Source organism: Polyodon spathula, chromosome 1 (genome assembly GCF_017654505.1).
Source record: "Polyodon spathula isolate WHYD16114869_AA chromosome 1, ASM1765450v1, whole genome shotgun sequence".
Taxonomy (NCBI): domain Eukaryota; kingdom Metazoa; phylum Chordata; class Actinopteri; order Acipenseriformes; family Polyodontidae; genus Polyodon; species Polyodon spathula.
Genome location: NC_054534.1, coordinates 39,353,480 through 39,370,645, shown reverse-complemented (window position 1 = coordinate 39,370,645; position 17,166 = coordinate 39,353,480). Strand labels below are relative to the sequence as shown.

The following is a 17,166-nucleotide window of genomic DNA, read 5'->3' as shown; positions in this document are numbered from 1 at the left end:
ACCCCGTTACATGCACAAATCTGGTTTATATGTTACCCAGTTATATTAAAACAGTAATGCAGTATAATGAATAACTTGTGCGCCACGCATGTACTACACATAAACCTTAAATATACCAATGTACATTATTTATGTACATCCATGATACTCAATGCAAATTGATATGGTAATTTGTAAATTGAAAATTCGTTTTTCAGCGTGAGGGTTTTATACACATCAACGATGTATTTAAATTTATAATGATTTTAAGTAACTTTAAAAAAAAAAAAAAATCGCAGTAAATACGTATATACAATACCAGTCTATGATACTGAACATTATTTATACATTGTGCAATTAATTTAATTAAACACATGCTTACGAGTATGAAACTGTAAAATATACAGCAATACTGTGCACATGGTAAATTATTCTTTGTAAATATTCCAAAACAATAATGCTGTTCTTGTTAATGATCTTAAATCATTTTGGCAAGTACTTTGCAACTGTTAGTAACTAACCAGAAACTAACTTTTGTCAGAAGATACAAGGAGAGCTGTAACCACCTACCTCTTAATGTAGTTCTTCCCGTAGATGATCTGTTGCAACAAGGTTACGAGACCAAACGCACAAATAAAAAAAAAACAGAGAGATCTGTTGCCCAGCACATCTCTGCTCGAAGTGTCTGAGTACCCCATTATTCAGCCTATGGTTCAGACTTAAGTGTCCTTACTGTATTGAAAAGTCGAACGCATTGGATTCAGTCACGGGAACACGTGTTTAGCCAAGGTCGTCCTCTTAAAGGATTGCACTTTTAAAAACGCGATTTGTCAGTACAGAATCTGAGCATCTGTAAACTAGCATTGCTGTTTCTTCGTGTTCCAAAGCAGGTAGAGTGAAGCTGCGAAAATACTGCCAACCCCTTTCTTACGTCTCCTTGCCCTATAAGAGATTCGGGACGCGAAATCACGGCAATGGTATTACCGTCACACTAGCTGTTGAAAATCTTCTATGTCATCTCATCCAAGATAGACAGTAAAAACGGGCAAATGAGGAGCCTCAGTTACTGCATCACACTTGCAGCGATCTGCTTCAGGGACGCATCTCTCTCTCTCTCTCTCTCTCTCTCTCTCTCTCTCTCTCTCTCCTCTCTCTCTCTCTCTCTCTCTCTCTCTCTCTCTCTCTCTCTCTCTCTCTCTCTCTCTCTCTCTCTCTCTCTCTCTCTCTCTCTCTCTCTCTCTCTCTCTCTCTCTCTCTCTCTCTCTCATTCGGTTCAATGATCCAAATAGTAAGCATTTGGGATTTGCTATTACGTGTATGCATTATCGTGTGGGTGCATCACATACACGCCTTCCTAGAACAGTATGGCTGGTAATTTACATTTCACTGTCACTGTATTTTATATCAGGGTTTTAAACAGTTAGGAGGGCTGTAGCTTTTTAGGCTCACAAATGTCTTGTGAAGGTTTGGTCTATATTGTTCATTGGGTCTGTTCCTCTTTCCAATCTGTATAAACAAGGTCACAGTTGCATCTCTCCAAGGACAGCTGTTGGCACCTCCTGCATACTGATTTATTGCAGACCTAAGATATGTATGGCAGCGTGAAATCGTTGACTAATTTACATTATTCTGTGATCCTACTTACGTTTTCAAAGACTTTGATTGCATTTTCAAGTTGTCATCATCACAACAACAAGAACAGTAATAATAATAATAATAATAATAATAATAATAATAATATAATAATAATACGCTTGTACTATGTGTACTGTGTGTTTTTTTCATCATAATTAAGGTTTTCTTTATACTATACACAAGGCTTTTAACAAAGGTGGAGCGAGACAGCATTACAAGAATATACATCACAGAGCTGAGATTTGATCTATATTTTTTGTATTATCTTCTTAAGGTTAATATTAGGGTACAGTAAGCATTATACATGATTAATTACATCTCCAATCCATTTGAACAATAGAGAACTATGTTATACTATATTTCAGAGTTGATTTTTTGTATTTGTACTTAGAATGGGGTGTGAACTAAAATAAAGCATCTTCATACTGTAACAAAGCTGGAATCTTTGAATGGTCTGAAACATGGAGCACAGTGGATTGGTGCAAAGTAGTATTACCTGTAAGATGGTGGATATGTGAAGTATGAATCATTAATGGTTTCTTAGTTATAGCTGGAGATTTTAATGGCCACAAAATGATTCATTTCATTGGACAATAAACATTATGATGTCATCAAATCCTAAAGTGGTCTACCAAATGTGGATTACTGGAGAGACTGAACTGTTCCCTCATCAATGAAGCATTCTCTTGTTACTGCTTATGTTATGAACAGACTTCAGTCTCCAATGCTACCAGTCCAGCATTTATCATAAAAAGAGAAATTAATCACACATATTAACAATTCTATTTAATAAATACATAAACATAAATGAAGATGAGAGCCATTTATATAAATATCGATTCTTTCCTGTTCAAAAACTGCAAAAAACTAAATGGGCTAATCATTTCAACATGTGCTCCAATATTCAGATCATTAAAGTTAACTGATCTTGAGCTTACTTGAGACCACTGTTGTTTGATATTGTGTCTGTGTTTCCTGATTTCAGAGAAATCAGATGATTCTGACCTTTCATTCTATGCAGCGGAAAGGAATATCCACTAGAAACTGTCCTCAGGGCATCCAATGATTCTAGGGCATTTATCAAGCACTCCCACCTTTCACTTCCAGAGCTCGGCAACTCTACGAAATGAACCCACCCTGCCCCTAACCCAACCCCAACACCAACCCTAACCTAAAGCAAACCCATCTCTAAAGCCTAACCTTAACCCAATACCTAACCCTAACCCTAACCCGTAAGAATCGTCTGATGCCCTGAAGACACTTTCTGGTGGATATTCCTTTGTGCTGTGGGTAGAAGGGAACAGCATGGTGGCAATCATGCCATCTCTTCCCTAAAGTTTCCTTTTGCTACCTGCCAGCTTTTTGTGCTCTACAGTTCATACTTTATTCATGAACTAGTGAAGCTGTTTTTTCAACTACTTATCTTATTTAATCTGAGTGAGGTTGTATCAGGGTCAGTGCACTGGATTTTCTTTTCTACATCTGAAAAATGATATGAAATTGGGGGGGCTGTCTCATGTTAAATCTGGGCTGAGCTGAGTGGGGGATGGAGGGGGGTGATGCTGGGACATCAGTATCACTGTTGAGCCCTCTTGAGGTGTCGTGGGCTAGTCAACGAAACACTGAGGATGGAATGTGCCCACTTGAAGACCCCAGACATATATCCTACTTAGCTCAATCCAGACGGTTGTCATGCTGATGCGCTGGGGAGACCGCACTGAGTTGATCCCCTGAGACAGCATCGCAGCCGTTGTGTGTGCTGTTGCACTGGGGAGGCAAAATGAGCTGATCCTTGAAGCCAGCATTACACTTCAGCAATCAACACCAGACAGAAGGATATCTACATCATCAAATGGAAAACAACGCAAATGGATGGAGATGCAGATGGATCTCATTAGTTTACTGCAAAGCTATTTCTTACTTAGTGAGAGACGAGTTCAAATCAGCATGAAGTTCAACATCTACTCTCATGTAATGGATATCATGACTAACTGTGAATAGTGCAGCTGGCAACAAGGGAAAGACCTCATGACAGCATGGAGAGACAGCTGACAGGAGGAAAGAGACCCCATTGCGGCTGGCAAGGGTTAGCTAACCTTGTCGGCAGTATCCAGCTCTTTGTTTTCAAAGGTAAACAGGATGCTAGAGACACCCACCTAAGGCTTCTAAGAAATTAAAGAGAAAAATACCTCTAGAGTCTACGAGAGCGGGGGTGGAAGATGACTCAACGTTGGATAACACGGTTAATGACTTAGGAATGGAAATGGATATGAGAATGGAGAGCACTTCACAAAAGACTAGTTCAAGATCTGCAGTTAGAAAAGATATGGAACTCCAGGTTTGTGTCTGCAGCTGGAGCAAGGCAACAACGGTCAAGGGTTTGAAAATTCATCAAGGGAGAATGAAATGCTTGAAGGAGAAGGGACAAGGGCCTCGCATTGATCAGTACTTCTTATGAAGTCAGTCAAGTCAGTCGAATGAAATCCAACGACAGGAAGCAAATCACAGTTCGCAGGATATCAGCACCCCTGTCATAGATGTGAGGAGTTGCGAGGATACAACTAGTGATGAACCTAATAATCCTTGCGAACCTGGTCAGACAAATCAGAGAGAAAAGATTATTGGGCAAATTAACCAATAACATTAAATGAGCCCAAATGCAATTCAAGCCCACTAAATCAAGGAGCATCTCTATAATTAAAGGTAAAGTAGTGAATAAAAGGTTCTACATTAATGGTGAGGCAATACCAACAGTGTCCGAGAAGCCAGTGAAAAGTCTAGGGAGATGGTACGACGAGGATCTAAAGGACACAGTTTGTGTGGGAGAAGTTAGACAACAAGCAGTGGAAGGGTTGAAGAGCACAGACAGCGGTGCTTTACCAGGCAAACTGAAACTCTGGTGCTTTCAGTTTGGTCTACTGCCAAGACTGCCATGGCCACTGACTGTGTACGAGGTTTCCTTGACAACAGTTGAGAAGCTGGAAGCTTTAATCAGTTTATACGTCAGGAAATGGTTAGGAGTTCCACGCTGCCTCAGTAGAGTGGGACTTTATGGTAAAGGAATACTGCAGCTACCAATCTCTGCTCTAACTGAGGAGTTTAAGTGTGCCAAAGTCCGACTGGAAATGACATTAGTAGATTCACGCAACAGATGCGTAAGGGAGGCAACACCTGAGTTGAAAACTAGAAGAAAATGGACGGCAAAGAAAACTGTGGAAGATGCTAAGGCTGCCCTTCGAATCGGAGATATTATGAGGCAAGTTCAGCATGGAAAAGGAGGTTTTGGTCTCAGTTCAGCTCCTCCTACATCGCATAAGGCAACTCCAGCTCAACGGAGGAAGCTGGTAATCAATGAGGTGCAAAAGCAAGAGGGGATCAGGTGTGTAAAGGCCATTTCCCAGACCAAGCAGGGAGAATGGATGAGATGGGAAAGTGTGGAACAATGCAAGATTGGCTGGCAGGACCTATAGACAATGGAACAGAGCAGGATCAGTTTCAGATTAGCATATGATGTTCTCCCATCACCACAAAACCTAAACCTCTGGGTGGGTGAGGATCCCTCCTGTCACCTGCAACATTAAGGCACATTTTGACAGGATGTAAGATGGGACTTAGCCAAGGACGGTTTACTTGGCACCAAGACCAGGTGCTACAATGTTTGGCCTTAGCATTGGAATACAAGCGTAATCTGACCAATAAGTTGCCACCAGTTCCATCAAAGCATTACACACAAAAGACAATATTTCTCCATCCAGGAGAGCAACCACCAAGAAAAGGTGTTAAAATCAAGCCTCGCCCAGGACAACTGGAATCTGCTAGAGACTGGAAGATGCTGGCAGATGTTGGTCAATGGCTTATTTTTCCAACTGAGATTGCCACCACTAACCTTCGACCAGACATTGTCTTGTGGTCTGGATCAGCGCGCCTTGCTTATCTGGTAGAGTTAATGGTGCCATGGGAAGATGCTGTGGATGAGGCGTATGAGAGGAAGAAACTTTGGTATGCTCAACTAGCTGCTGAAGCGGAACAGCGAGGATGGAGAGGCTGAGTTTACCCATTGGAGGTGCGTTGTCGAGGATTTGTGGCACACTCTACAACTCGGTTTCTTAGAGAAGTCGGGTTCAGTGGCCAAGAGTTGCGTCGCACAGTGAAGAACTTATTTGAAGCAGCAGAAAGAAGCAGCAACTGGCTTTGGTTGAGATAGAAAGATTATGGATGGGGATCTCAAGCACAATAGAAAGAAAGCAACTCTGATGTACAGGTAAGTAAGCTGGGCTTAGATGAGTGGGGGATGGAGGGGGGTGATGCTGGGACACCAGAATCACTGTTGAGTCCTTTTGAGGTGTCGTGGACTAGTCAATGAAACACAGAGGATGGAAGGTGACTACTTGAAGACCCCAGAGATGTAATCTACTTAGCTCAATCCAGACAGTTGTCATGCTGATGTGCTGGGGAGACCGCACTGGGTTGATCCCCAGAACCAGCATTACACTTCAGCAATCAACAGCAGATAGGATATCTACATCATCAAATGGAAAACAACGCAAATGGATGGAGCTGCAGATGGATCACTGTTAGTTTACTGCAAAGCTACATCTTACTTGGTGAGAGCCGAGTTCAAATCAGAATGAAGTTCAACATCTACTCTCATGTAATGAAAATCATTACAGATGACACAAATGTGTGGGGAGTAGAGATGGAAACAAAAATATACAAAGGGATTTAAGTTTGCTAAGGAGTTGAGTACACATATGACATATTCAATTTCATGTCAACACCATCTGAGTAACAAAGGACTTTCTAACAGTATAATGACAACATGGAAGTTTTAAAAAGGCTGATAATATATGATTCATGGAACAGTAGAGTACAAGTCGAGGTATGCTTGGAGGTGGGAGGGAATCATTTAGCAGCTGTTACAAAAGGCAATAGAATTATGTGGGTTTTTTTTTTTTTTTGTAAAAAAAATGTGCGCTGTTGTCCAAGTCAAGTAACTTGTAGCCTGGAAACAGTCTGTGTGCTCAGCAATGGAATTGCAGGAATTAATTCAATGTAGCTACAGTTACTACTAGTGACCACAGGGGTAATTAATAAAACCTGACAGTTTCATGACAGTCCATCTTAATTTACTACATATGTTGCTTCTTTACAAAGAATAAAAGGATTTGGGACTTCTGACATCCTGTTTTCTTAATAATGTATTAAGTAACAGGTAGAATTCTATTTTATGTGATTTTGAAATATCTGTTAAAATACCCAAGATTGTCCATAATGTTCTGTTCAGTATATAGAGTAAAAGCAGTTGGTTTTTTTCACTACTGTAAATAGGGTTAACATAAGTCAAACAAGGTACCGTAGAAAAGACTGCATTGAATGTAGCATAGTGTAATCATGGTAAAACACAGGTAAGCAAGATCAATCACACATATAGTAAAACCATGTATTAAAAATATAGGGTGTAACCATTATAAACCACATGCAGCAATATGCAAACCAGGGTAGCCATCTTAGATGGGGGAGGGGGAGAGATTCATTAAGTACAATACAACAGACAGAACCACATAGAGACCAGCTCTTTCATTGTAAACTCAACTAAAATAACACCATGTAATGATAATACATCAACTGGTCAAATAATTTAAAATAATTACAACAATTAAATATATATATATATATATATATATATATATATATATATATATATATATATATATTATTATATATATATAATTTATGCACACATTTTTTTATTTGCAGCTAAAATGTAGTAAATGCTGATGGAGTTGCTGCATTTACAAACTGGCAAGTGACAGCAAGACAAAAAATACTAATCCCTGTTTAGCACTAATACCAATAATAGTATTATTAACTGATATAATGGCAATGATTGCATGACGGTAAAAGAAGAGGCTCTTAAAGTGGTCATATTAGTGGATTTGAAAAATAGGTACACATTTTAAGTACTGGTAGTCTGCAAGCATGGCCGTAAGTAGCTATGAGGACTGAGGTCGTGTCCTCAGTTGTTTTGTTGCATCATCAATGCTGTTGCTCATGTAAAAATTCTGGTAAAGTACAAAAGATTCCTTAATTTTCTCTGTTGGTTTGCAGTGGCTGAATAATAAATACCAAGCAGTCATATAAATACTGCCAGCTACAGCTTGAAACCTCATTTTGACCTTGGTAGAATGCCAGCTCTGGTTATGGTCCTGTTTGCAAGTATATTAAAATATATTGTTATATAGTGTAAACAATATCCATATGCAGCTTACTCCTATACTGTATAGGTATAAAAGTAAAATAGTCCCTGGGATAAAATATTAATGTACAAAGAAGGTTGATTAACTTATTTCCTGATCCGTTCAGCCATAACAGAATATTAAAGTACTGATTGCTGCACACAATAACGCTTACAAATTCAGTAGCATGAACAGAAAGGAAATACCTGCTACATATGTTAACTTTAACTACAGGGACATAAGCAGACAAGTACGGCAAATTATATCTTGGAGACAACCAGTAGAATTTTACATAATTTCTTGTTATTTTTAAGAGGGCAGAACTACTGCCACCCAAAGGAATAAATGCTTATTACATGTTTAAAGTAATAGGTTTAACCCTTTAGAGTAAGATTTCCCAATCCTGGTCCTGAGGACCCACTGTGTCTTCTCTAGTTTTCCAACTGAGTACTCAATCACTTAGTTAAACCCTTAATTGAACTAATAATGTGCTTAATTGGACTTTTTAAATTGTTCTCATCTACTAAAAAGTTGCCAATTTCAAGTTACTTGTAAAATTGTAGTGTTAACTTGAAATCTCCAACTGTTTAAAAGCTGAAAATAAGCTAATAAAAGCTTATTAAGCTAATGAATAGTCCAATTAAGGGTTCAATTTATCTCTCAGGTGGAAAGAAAACCTGAAGATACAGTGGGTCCACAAGACCAGGATTGGGAAACCCTGCTTTAGGGTGTCCTCAAAAATCAAAAACTGCAATTTGAACAAAACAGGGTTTAAAATATACTGAAAGGTTGAATCTGCTAAGGGCATGGTTGAACTAAAGAAATGAAATGGGATAGACTGAAAGAGCCACAAATGAATACCACCGTTGTATAGTATAGAAGATGGAGCCAGCACAAAAATATTTTTATTTTTGTTTTTTCTTTTTAAAAAAATACTTCATTGTTTACATGTTTGATGTTTTGTAATAACACTTTGTAGGTATTTGTTTTTAAATTTATTGCAATTACATTTTCATTGATTGATTGTTTCAAATTATATATTTCATTTTTTAAGATATATAAAAGAAAATCAAACATAACAAAATAGTGTTATTAAAAATTAAAAGAGGCACAATAAAGAACGCCATACATAGAAACAACTTACTCTGATCGGAACGACGTATTAAATTGCTGAAAAAAAAGGAAAAACTACAAATTAAATTCGTAGCAGTTTTACAGTATTTTTTCAGATTTTGACATTAACTTATATTCAACGAACACATAAGAAAGCAGGATTAAAATACAGATTTTAATATTCGAATATGGTTAACATAATTACTATAGAACGAGTTCCATCCAGGTATTTTAGAAAATTAGTTGAGTTGCCCCAATAGATAGACTAGTTGCTTGCAAAAACACACAGCTTTGACAAAGGGAACGTGTTTCTGTGCAGCACCGGAAGCAGACGGTATTAATATAGCGGAACTCTTGCCAATGTTCCGGTCTCTATCGTGTCAGCCTCCGGAGGAAGATGGTGGGTTTGAGAAAGCGGTGTACTTTTGGATCTTAAAACATCTACATGTTAACATGGTTTATGACACCAAATATGTGCCGCAATGCTAGAATAAGATATAGGAATGCGATATTCCTTGTTATTCCAGAGGATGGTTTTATGTTTTAATATTTTTAAAAGCTTTGAAGCGTACACGGGTTTACTGTGTCCCCCAACTGGTTGTGAACAAGCACCGAATAATAAACCCATTGAAGAGACCGGAGATGCAGTAGCGGTTTTTTTTTTTTTATTTGAATTTTGCTTTTCGATTAAGAGTAGTTAAAACATAAGTTACCCCTTGTATTGAATTTATAGTATTTTTGTAGTTGAATGACTCGGTCGATTAGGCCTGTTTTGGTAAATGCATGGTCTGCCGTTTCTTACGTCGGAGTTAATTTTCATACGCTACCTGCAGGCAATTAATGTGTCTGATACATGGTACAACTAATTGTTTTAAGTCTTTTCAATGGGGGGGGATAACATGTAATACAAATTCTCTTCAGTTCGTACCAAGGGGTGTTAGTATTTGGTGCCGTGTGTAATGCAATGATATACAAACCATATTGTGTAGAAAATTCCGATGTAGTGGTCCAGGTCTTCCTAAGTGCCAACATAGTATAAGGGGGGCAGGGAAGTCCGTTCTTAATGTGTCATTTATAAAAGTCTTATCAGTGATGTTTAAAAATAAATGTCTGAACATATGAAATCAAGTGATTCCAAATTGTTTCTGAGATAAGACGTTCCATTGCAATTACACAAGGTTTTTGTTAAGACACACTGCATGCAAAACATAATATTTACATTGTTTTCATTCATTATACAGACGAAGGGAACATCGTCATTCGGTAAGCGTCGCAACAAGACGCACACACTGTGTCGCCGGTGTGGCTCCAAGGCTTACCATCTCCAAAAATCAACATGTGGAAAATGTGGTTACCCCGCCAAACGCAAGAGAAAGTGTAAGTATTTACTTAGGCATGAATGTGCCTAAACAGAATGTACAATGAAGTATTGCACGATTGCTTGCCTTGTACAAAAACGTAGATATAACATGCTTGTTATTAATCCTCGGTACTTGTCATATTTATATTTTGCATCTGCAGAGTCAGGTCTGAATCTTTTTGGTTTGCACATCAAGTTTATGGAGTTTAAAAAAAAATATATTGGAATTATAAGCCAGTGACAAGTGATATTAATGTGTTGCTGTAGATCCTGGGATTTTTGACTGGTACTATGACCAATCAAATGTTATCGGTAAAGCTTTATTTGTGTTTTTACTAAATGGAATATAACATGTAATTTGTAGTTTTTATGTTGGTACAGCACTTCAAAACATGCTGACGTGTTTGCATTGCAGTGAGGGTGTTCTTGCAAATTGTGAACATGGTGTTGATGTGCTCGTCAATTACTGGGGTTTTGTACAAGACTCCAGTTGGTTTACTCTGTATACAAAGTTTTGTTGATTAGGAATACCTCTTTTTTGTTTCTGTACTACATGTAAACATCCAAGTGTTACACTGGTTTATAAAGTGCTAGATGGTCAAACTGACCATTGAAGTAGTTTTTCCCGCTGTGGGTCTTGTGGCTTAGATTCCTAAACAAATTTAATTTTTTTTTGTTAACAGACAACTGGAGTGCCAAGGCCAAGAGACGTAACACCACTGGAACAGGACGTATGAGGCACCTGAAAGTCGTGTACCGCAGATTCAGGTGAGAGATTAGCTCATTTAGTATTCTAGCAGTTAATGAAGTGTGGCCTGCAAGGATGCCCTTTGTGTTTTATTATTGTAAAAACGTAAATTGACGAACTTTTAATAGATGCGGTGTGCAGTCTAAAAAATGTACTTATAAAAACTTTGGTATAATTTTCTGACTAACAGTAAAGTGTTGTTGTTTAAGGTTTTTTTGTCTGCCTAACGTGTGTGAGCATGGGGCAAAGTTATTTACTGCTTTGAGTAGTTATTTGCCAGGGTCAAAAATAAAGGCCCTCTTAACCTATACAAACACTATTCTCTTAAACTATAAGATTATATGTTTGATGCTGCCAGACTGATTTACCCCTTTAAAATAGTTACATGCAAGTCCCCATGTGTGCTTTGTGAACATCCAATTGAACTGAATTTTGTAAGTTGGTTACCAAAAGCAATGCCCTGTTGGGATAGGATCTTGCTTTTTGCTTGTCTGTGTGATAATTGAAGGCGGATATTGCATCAGTACTGGAAACTAAACTGACACTATAGAATATTGGTTTGGCCATTCAGCTTATCGGTGATGTCTCAAAATAAATGTCTGAACAAATGATATCTCAGTGATTTCAGTGTTTTACTGAGATAAGCTGTAAATGCCATGAGCAAATGTTTGATGGATCTCTTTATAGATTAGTGTTCTAATAGCGAATGTATTTTGCAGGAACGGATTCCGTGAAGGAACAACCCCCAAGCCCAAGCGAGCTGCTGTTGCAGCTTCAAGCTCCTCTTAAAGACTTTGGTTAAATAAATGTTCTGTTTAAAAAAACAAAAAAACAACTTTGCTTGTATTCTCTTTATTGCTACTAGCATAACCATTAAGAGACCATAGGGTCAAACAAAGGTAACAACGTGATTCAGAGCAACTGGCATCATAAATGACATCTGTTTGAATGTGTGTCAGGTCCAATATATTTTCACACGTGGGGTTTAAAAGTAATTATATTCAAAGTAAAGCAGGTTTAAAAGGCACTGCATATCAACAGGACACAATACTGCATCTCCAGCCCTGCCCCACGCCTTGTTTGCTGTACTTGCCACATATCTCTACATAGTCGTGCATACTGATAAATCCTCGCCTGATCACTCGTTTTATCACCAAACTTCTCAATAATGTGATCCAAGTTATTACTTTACTATAACATCTCAAAAAGCTCTGCACTTGTCCATGATGTTCTTTGAGCACTGGATGTGGAAGCAGCTATCTTCTTTGTTTATGTCTGTGGTTTAGGGACTATGTGTGTTGCACAGATCCACTCTGCTTTTCAGCTCCTATCAGTCTCACTTGGCCATTGAAAGGTTCCCTCGGCTTTTTTCCAGAGAAAAAACTGTTAGACCTGTGCTTGATGTCTTTTTGATGGCGGACAGGGTCAAACATCGGACTGAAAAGGAAAATTTGTAATGTTGGGCCTGGTCCGACTTTGGACTGCAAAGGGTTAAATGTGATCCGTATGGACTCTTTTTTCTAACTACAGCAATCTGAAATATTTCTCACTAGTTAATTATTTAACTTAATAAAAAAAAATAAAAAAATGTAAAGCTGATATCAACCTCCACAGGAGCCAGATTGGTTTGCCTATGAGTGAACATTCTGGCAGTGGGGTTGAAATGTGTTTATATTGAGTGGATTTTAAGGTAAACGGCCATTCTTAGAGAGCCTGTAAGACTTTTTAAAAGTATTCAACAATGATTGCTCTGTATGTTCTTCGCCATACTGCAATACACAAATCAATGAAACAAAAAACTTACATGCTTTTTTACAAAATAATTTTTACAATGTAAACAAAAAAATAGTAACTAATCATAATGTGGTGGCACATCAATCTGATGAATCTAGTATTCAGTTCTGTATGATACAGGCTGATACGTGCTCTGAAGAGATCATAGCTATTTATGGATGGCTGTGCTGTGTGAGGGCTTACCATATTGCATCAGTCATGGGGTACAGAAGCATGCAAAACACAGGACTTGTATAATGCCGTGCTTCATTTGGCATGTTTGATATCCATATAATCCTTTCAAGACTACAGTGTAATGTAATAAGAAATGTCTTGCAGATTATGGGATTCAGCTTTGAAGAAAGTACATATTTTCTAATATACAGGGTGACTAGAACGTAAGTTTACCACATCAATGATATGAAACTTAATTTCTAATCACTCTGTATTTGAGAACATGCTTAACTTATCTTCCCCACCTGTACCTGGGTAGAGATCTTGTTAAACTGACACGCTCACCATATATAACACTCTTCTCAGTGTCTTACAATGTGATTCTTCTGTATACCCAGTGTTGGTGGTTGTGATACAGTAGAACGGTTAATGCAATCTGAAGTTGAATTGCCCTGAAGGACCAGTGTAGTGCACCTCTGTTCCAGGGCTAGGCTGTCTTAAAAGGACATTGACTTCAAAGTAATATGGCAGTATCTTTTCGACTCAGTGCAGCATAAGCCCAAATCAAATGTTTAAACGCGGTTACTTGTGATTTTGAAAACAGTTGTTAAAATGGATGCAAAACGAAAACATGCCTAATCCTACTTGCAGCTTAAAGAAACCATTAACTTCAGTTTTTCTTATATTGGTGACAGGGATGATCCACGTCCTCATGTGTCATTTGTTGTGAAGTACTGGCTTACGAAAGCCTTAAGTCGTCTGCATCTTGAGACACGGCATCGAGATTGCATTAGGAAATGACACAAGTTTTTACAGAAGAAAGCTGATCAATTAGCTAAACAGTAAGACGTTCTTAAAAAAACGGTCACTGTCTCAGAAGGAGAGGAATGTATCCTACCTGGTTACAATGCATATTGCAAAAAAACTGAACAACTGACTGTTCTCACTATGTTTGCAGTGCTTGATGTTTGAAAATTAAAACTGGTATTCATTATGTTGAAACACAATTTGAAATTGATACTGTAACATGGAGGTAAAGGAAGCAATCCAGGCAGGTATTGTCTCAAATGCATGGGTTATTTTACAAGAACGAGGAGTTCAACAAAAAAATAAATGCAATAAACAAAAACGAACACAGGATAAATAAAATGGCTTAATAAACAGGCAGGTAGCACACACAAAGCCAACAGTCTCTGTGTGTCTGAAAAAGGTTATCTCCCAGTTCCAAAACTGACACTTCAGCCTGCTTACATTTCTGCCAGGCTTACATTTCGCTCTGTAGTGCACGCTCTCCCAATCACAGGCATGCATTCCCCTCCCACCACCCATTATCTCAATGGATCCACATAGTCCATCAACCCCACGGGGGCTCTCCTGCAAAGGCTGCAGTCTCATTGTCCGCGTGAAGGGGACCCTTAACTTAAAAACCTGGGCTGGCTGTGTCGTGTGAGAGAATGTTAAAATCGCGGAAATTTTCTTTAAATTTCACAGCATTGTCATGGTTAAAGTATCGTATTTCACGGAATGTGCACAGAAATATAAAATAAATTGCATGTACAGATTTTTTTTATACAGCAAATATACAGATAAATGCACTGGCATCATAACTAACATCAAAGTTACTCAAGCACTTTACAATAGCTTGTGAAACACTGTTGTAATTAACAGCCTGTAGGTAAAGTGTATGTGCAAGGACAGCTTTCAGTTCTAGTAGGTCAGCTGCACGTTCAACACTTATGTCTTGCAAAACAAATACAATGTGTAACCCATACTAATCTTGTGCATATGTCGACTCAGCAGTGACCACTGACAAGCAACCAGAATGTTTTACCAATTCCATAATCTGCTTGTGATACTCGGCAACTTTAGGTAAGTATTCACATCTCAGCTGGGCTGATGAAGGAATAGCACCACCATTTGCTACACTCTGTCTGAAGAATTTCCGTTACTTATGACTAAGGCCCTGTGAAAATCGCAATTTCACAGTCTGCGCGGAAATCATGAAATTAGCCCAATACTGTGATTTTTACAATATTCTTAAGAAATAAAAATGTATTGCATACAAAAATTAATTAAAAAAAAAAAACGAAACTGTACAGCTCTGCTGTGTACCTGTGTGTAATGTTCACCTTGTACACAGTTCTGTGCATTGATTGTCATGTTACTATATGCAGTCTAAGCAGGAAATTAAAATACTACACACTGTAAACAAGAACATGGATGTCTCTAAAAAGGCTAAGAATGTGTCTGCCGCAGATCACGTAAAGCAGTATCTAGTAAGAGTTTTACACAGCGATGTTAAGTGCTTGCTCTGTATGTCCTGCAATGTTACTGTAGATCACTACCGAAACTCGTCTGTTGACAGGCATTTAGATTCACTGAAATGTGGAAATCCAGAGCAGTACTGCGACTGCTTTACTTGCAAAGAAACAAAAAACAGTGACTTCCATATTCCAAAAGTCCACTTATTAAATTTTGATTTTGTTTGCACAAATATCCCTTTTGAAAAATTGGACAGCCAAAAGTTACGGAAATTCTTCAGACAAAGTGTAGCAAATGGTGGATGATTCCTTCATGAGCCCAGCTGAGATGTGAATACTTACCTAAAGTTGCAGAGTATCACAAGCAGGAGATTATGGAATTGGTAAAACAGTCTATTTGCTTGTCAGTGGTCACACTGATGAGTCGAATGATGCACAAAATCAGTGTCTCTAGCTGCACTTGGAATGTCTCCCAGCTGCTGGTTCCATCGAAATCCGGGGTCTTCACTGTCCTCGCTGCTGGCGCTGCCCCTATTTTTGGAGCTCGCTCCCGCAGCCACACTCCTGGACCAGTCTCCTCCCTTGCTAACATCCACCCGAGAAGTGATGGTGTGTCGGCTTTGGCTGCGGCTTCCTCCAGCTATTCCTTCAATTTTCATGGCTTTCGATCCATCCCAACTATGATCACCAGTGTCATAACAATGAAGAGGAAAGAAAGAAGCGTAGAAGCAGCTTCTAAAGCAGCAAATCTTATTTAGCATAAAAGGGTCAAATAGCAATTCTGAAAACACCACACTCAACAACTGCTAGCACGCAGTCTGCTCTTTTATAATCCCAAACACTTCCACAATGTAATAACCAGGAGTCCCAGCCAATCATAAGGCTGCTTGCACAACCCACACTCGCCTAACTCATGCCAGTGATCACAGGGCGCCTCTCCCACGCATGGCAGGGTCAGTGCTGATGCAGAGTGGCGTGTACAGTCAGAGTAGGGAATCGGACTGCAAACAGGGAAACATCTTTGCTCACCTGTGAACAGCACACCTGTGGGGTTGTGCAACCCATTTCTGTACATAGCTCTGCAGAATGCAAACACAGTAACACAGTCCCACCTCCAGACCCTTTTTTACAATATCATCTGCTGTAATACAGTAATTGAGGGGTTAAACAAGTCTTCACAGTCTTCACAGTAAAAAAAAAAAAAAAAAAAAACAACAACAAGGAGGTTTAAAGTCATTTTTCACAAGCTTTGGCCATTTCAGTGCTCTCTGGCCGGCACGCTTCTGTGACTGAGACGTATGCACTGAGCTATCTGACACTGGCAGTAGTACACCCTTGACAAATTTGAGTTGAGTTTGGTTTCCATGAAAAGTGTCTAAATTAATAAAATACAAATATAAACATAAACCGTTGTCTTTAGGTAATATATAAGAGGCCAAGGACACTCCACCATAGAGTAAATGAACTTACTGGAGGGATGTCCTGGTTCCTTCTGGCCCCTCTACACCCCATGAACAGGTCTTACTTTCTGTATGGGATGGCACACTGTTATTACCAGTGTAGTGATGTTGTCCAATGAAGTTCACAGTTTCTGAAACATTAAAGTGAAGTACAGTATTAGTATAACCTCTGAATCACATATAGTATACATTGCACAGCTTGGTTCCACATAGAGAAAAGCAAATTGTGCCCGGCACAATAAGGACTTGAACGTTTTATTTAACAAACAATTTGCCATATTAATATAAGAGTCATCAAGCTGTTTGTCACAATGAGTACTACTCCAATATGGTATCATTTTCAGGTAACGATAGGGCGCCCTAAAAGTAGACCACCCTTTGGCATTTTCTCAACTGTGAGTCGATCACAGTGAAATTGGGAAGAATT

General features: G+C 38.7%; 2 protein-coding genes and 2 non-coding genes across 5 annotated transcripts in view; 3 read left to right on the top strand and 1 right to left on the bottom strand.

Moving 5' to 3' along the window:
- The window catches only part of st8sia5 (ST8 alpha-N-acetyl-neuraminide alpha-2,8-sialyltransferase 5), a 46,775-nt gene extending 45,712 nt beyond the window's left edge, over positions 1-1,063 (bottom strand). Inside the window, exon 1 of one of the 2 annotated variants that reach the window (XM_041255420.1) lies at positions 550-1,063. In XM_041255420.1, coding sequence (XP_041111354.1) covers positions 550-677 — 128 coding nt within the window. In that variant the 5' untranslated portion in view covers positions 678-1,063. The remainder of the gene's footprint in view (positions 1-549) is intronic. The other variant, XM_041255411.1, reaches the window with a different exon arrangement.
- An 8,222-nt stretch (positions 1,064-9,285) lies between these two features.
- rpl37 (ribosomal protein L37) lies at positions 9,286-11,903 on the top strand. Its single transcript, XM_041255398.1, has 4 exons — positions 9,286-9,363; positions 10,205-10,340; positions 11,007-11,091; positions 11,791-11,903. The coding sequence occupies exons 1-4, from the start codon at positions 9,361-9,363 to the stop codon at positions 11,858-11,860; spliced, it is 294 nt and encodes a 97-aa protein (XP_041111332.1). The 5' UTR covers positions 9,286-9,360; the 3' UTR covers positions 11,861-11,903.
- On the top strand, positions 10,044-10,120 carry LOC121325994. Its single transcript, XR_005951403.1, has one exon. It is a non-coding gene; the product is annotated as a small nucleolar RNA SNORD72 (small nucleolar RNA).
- LOC121325989 lies at positions 11,641-11,718 on the top strand. The gene has a single exon (XR_005951402.1). It is a non-coding gene; the product is annotated as a small nucleolar RNA SNORD72 (small nucleolar RNA).
- Positions 11,904-17,166: the final 5,263 nt, after the last annotated feature.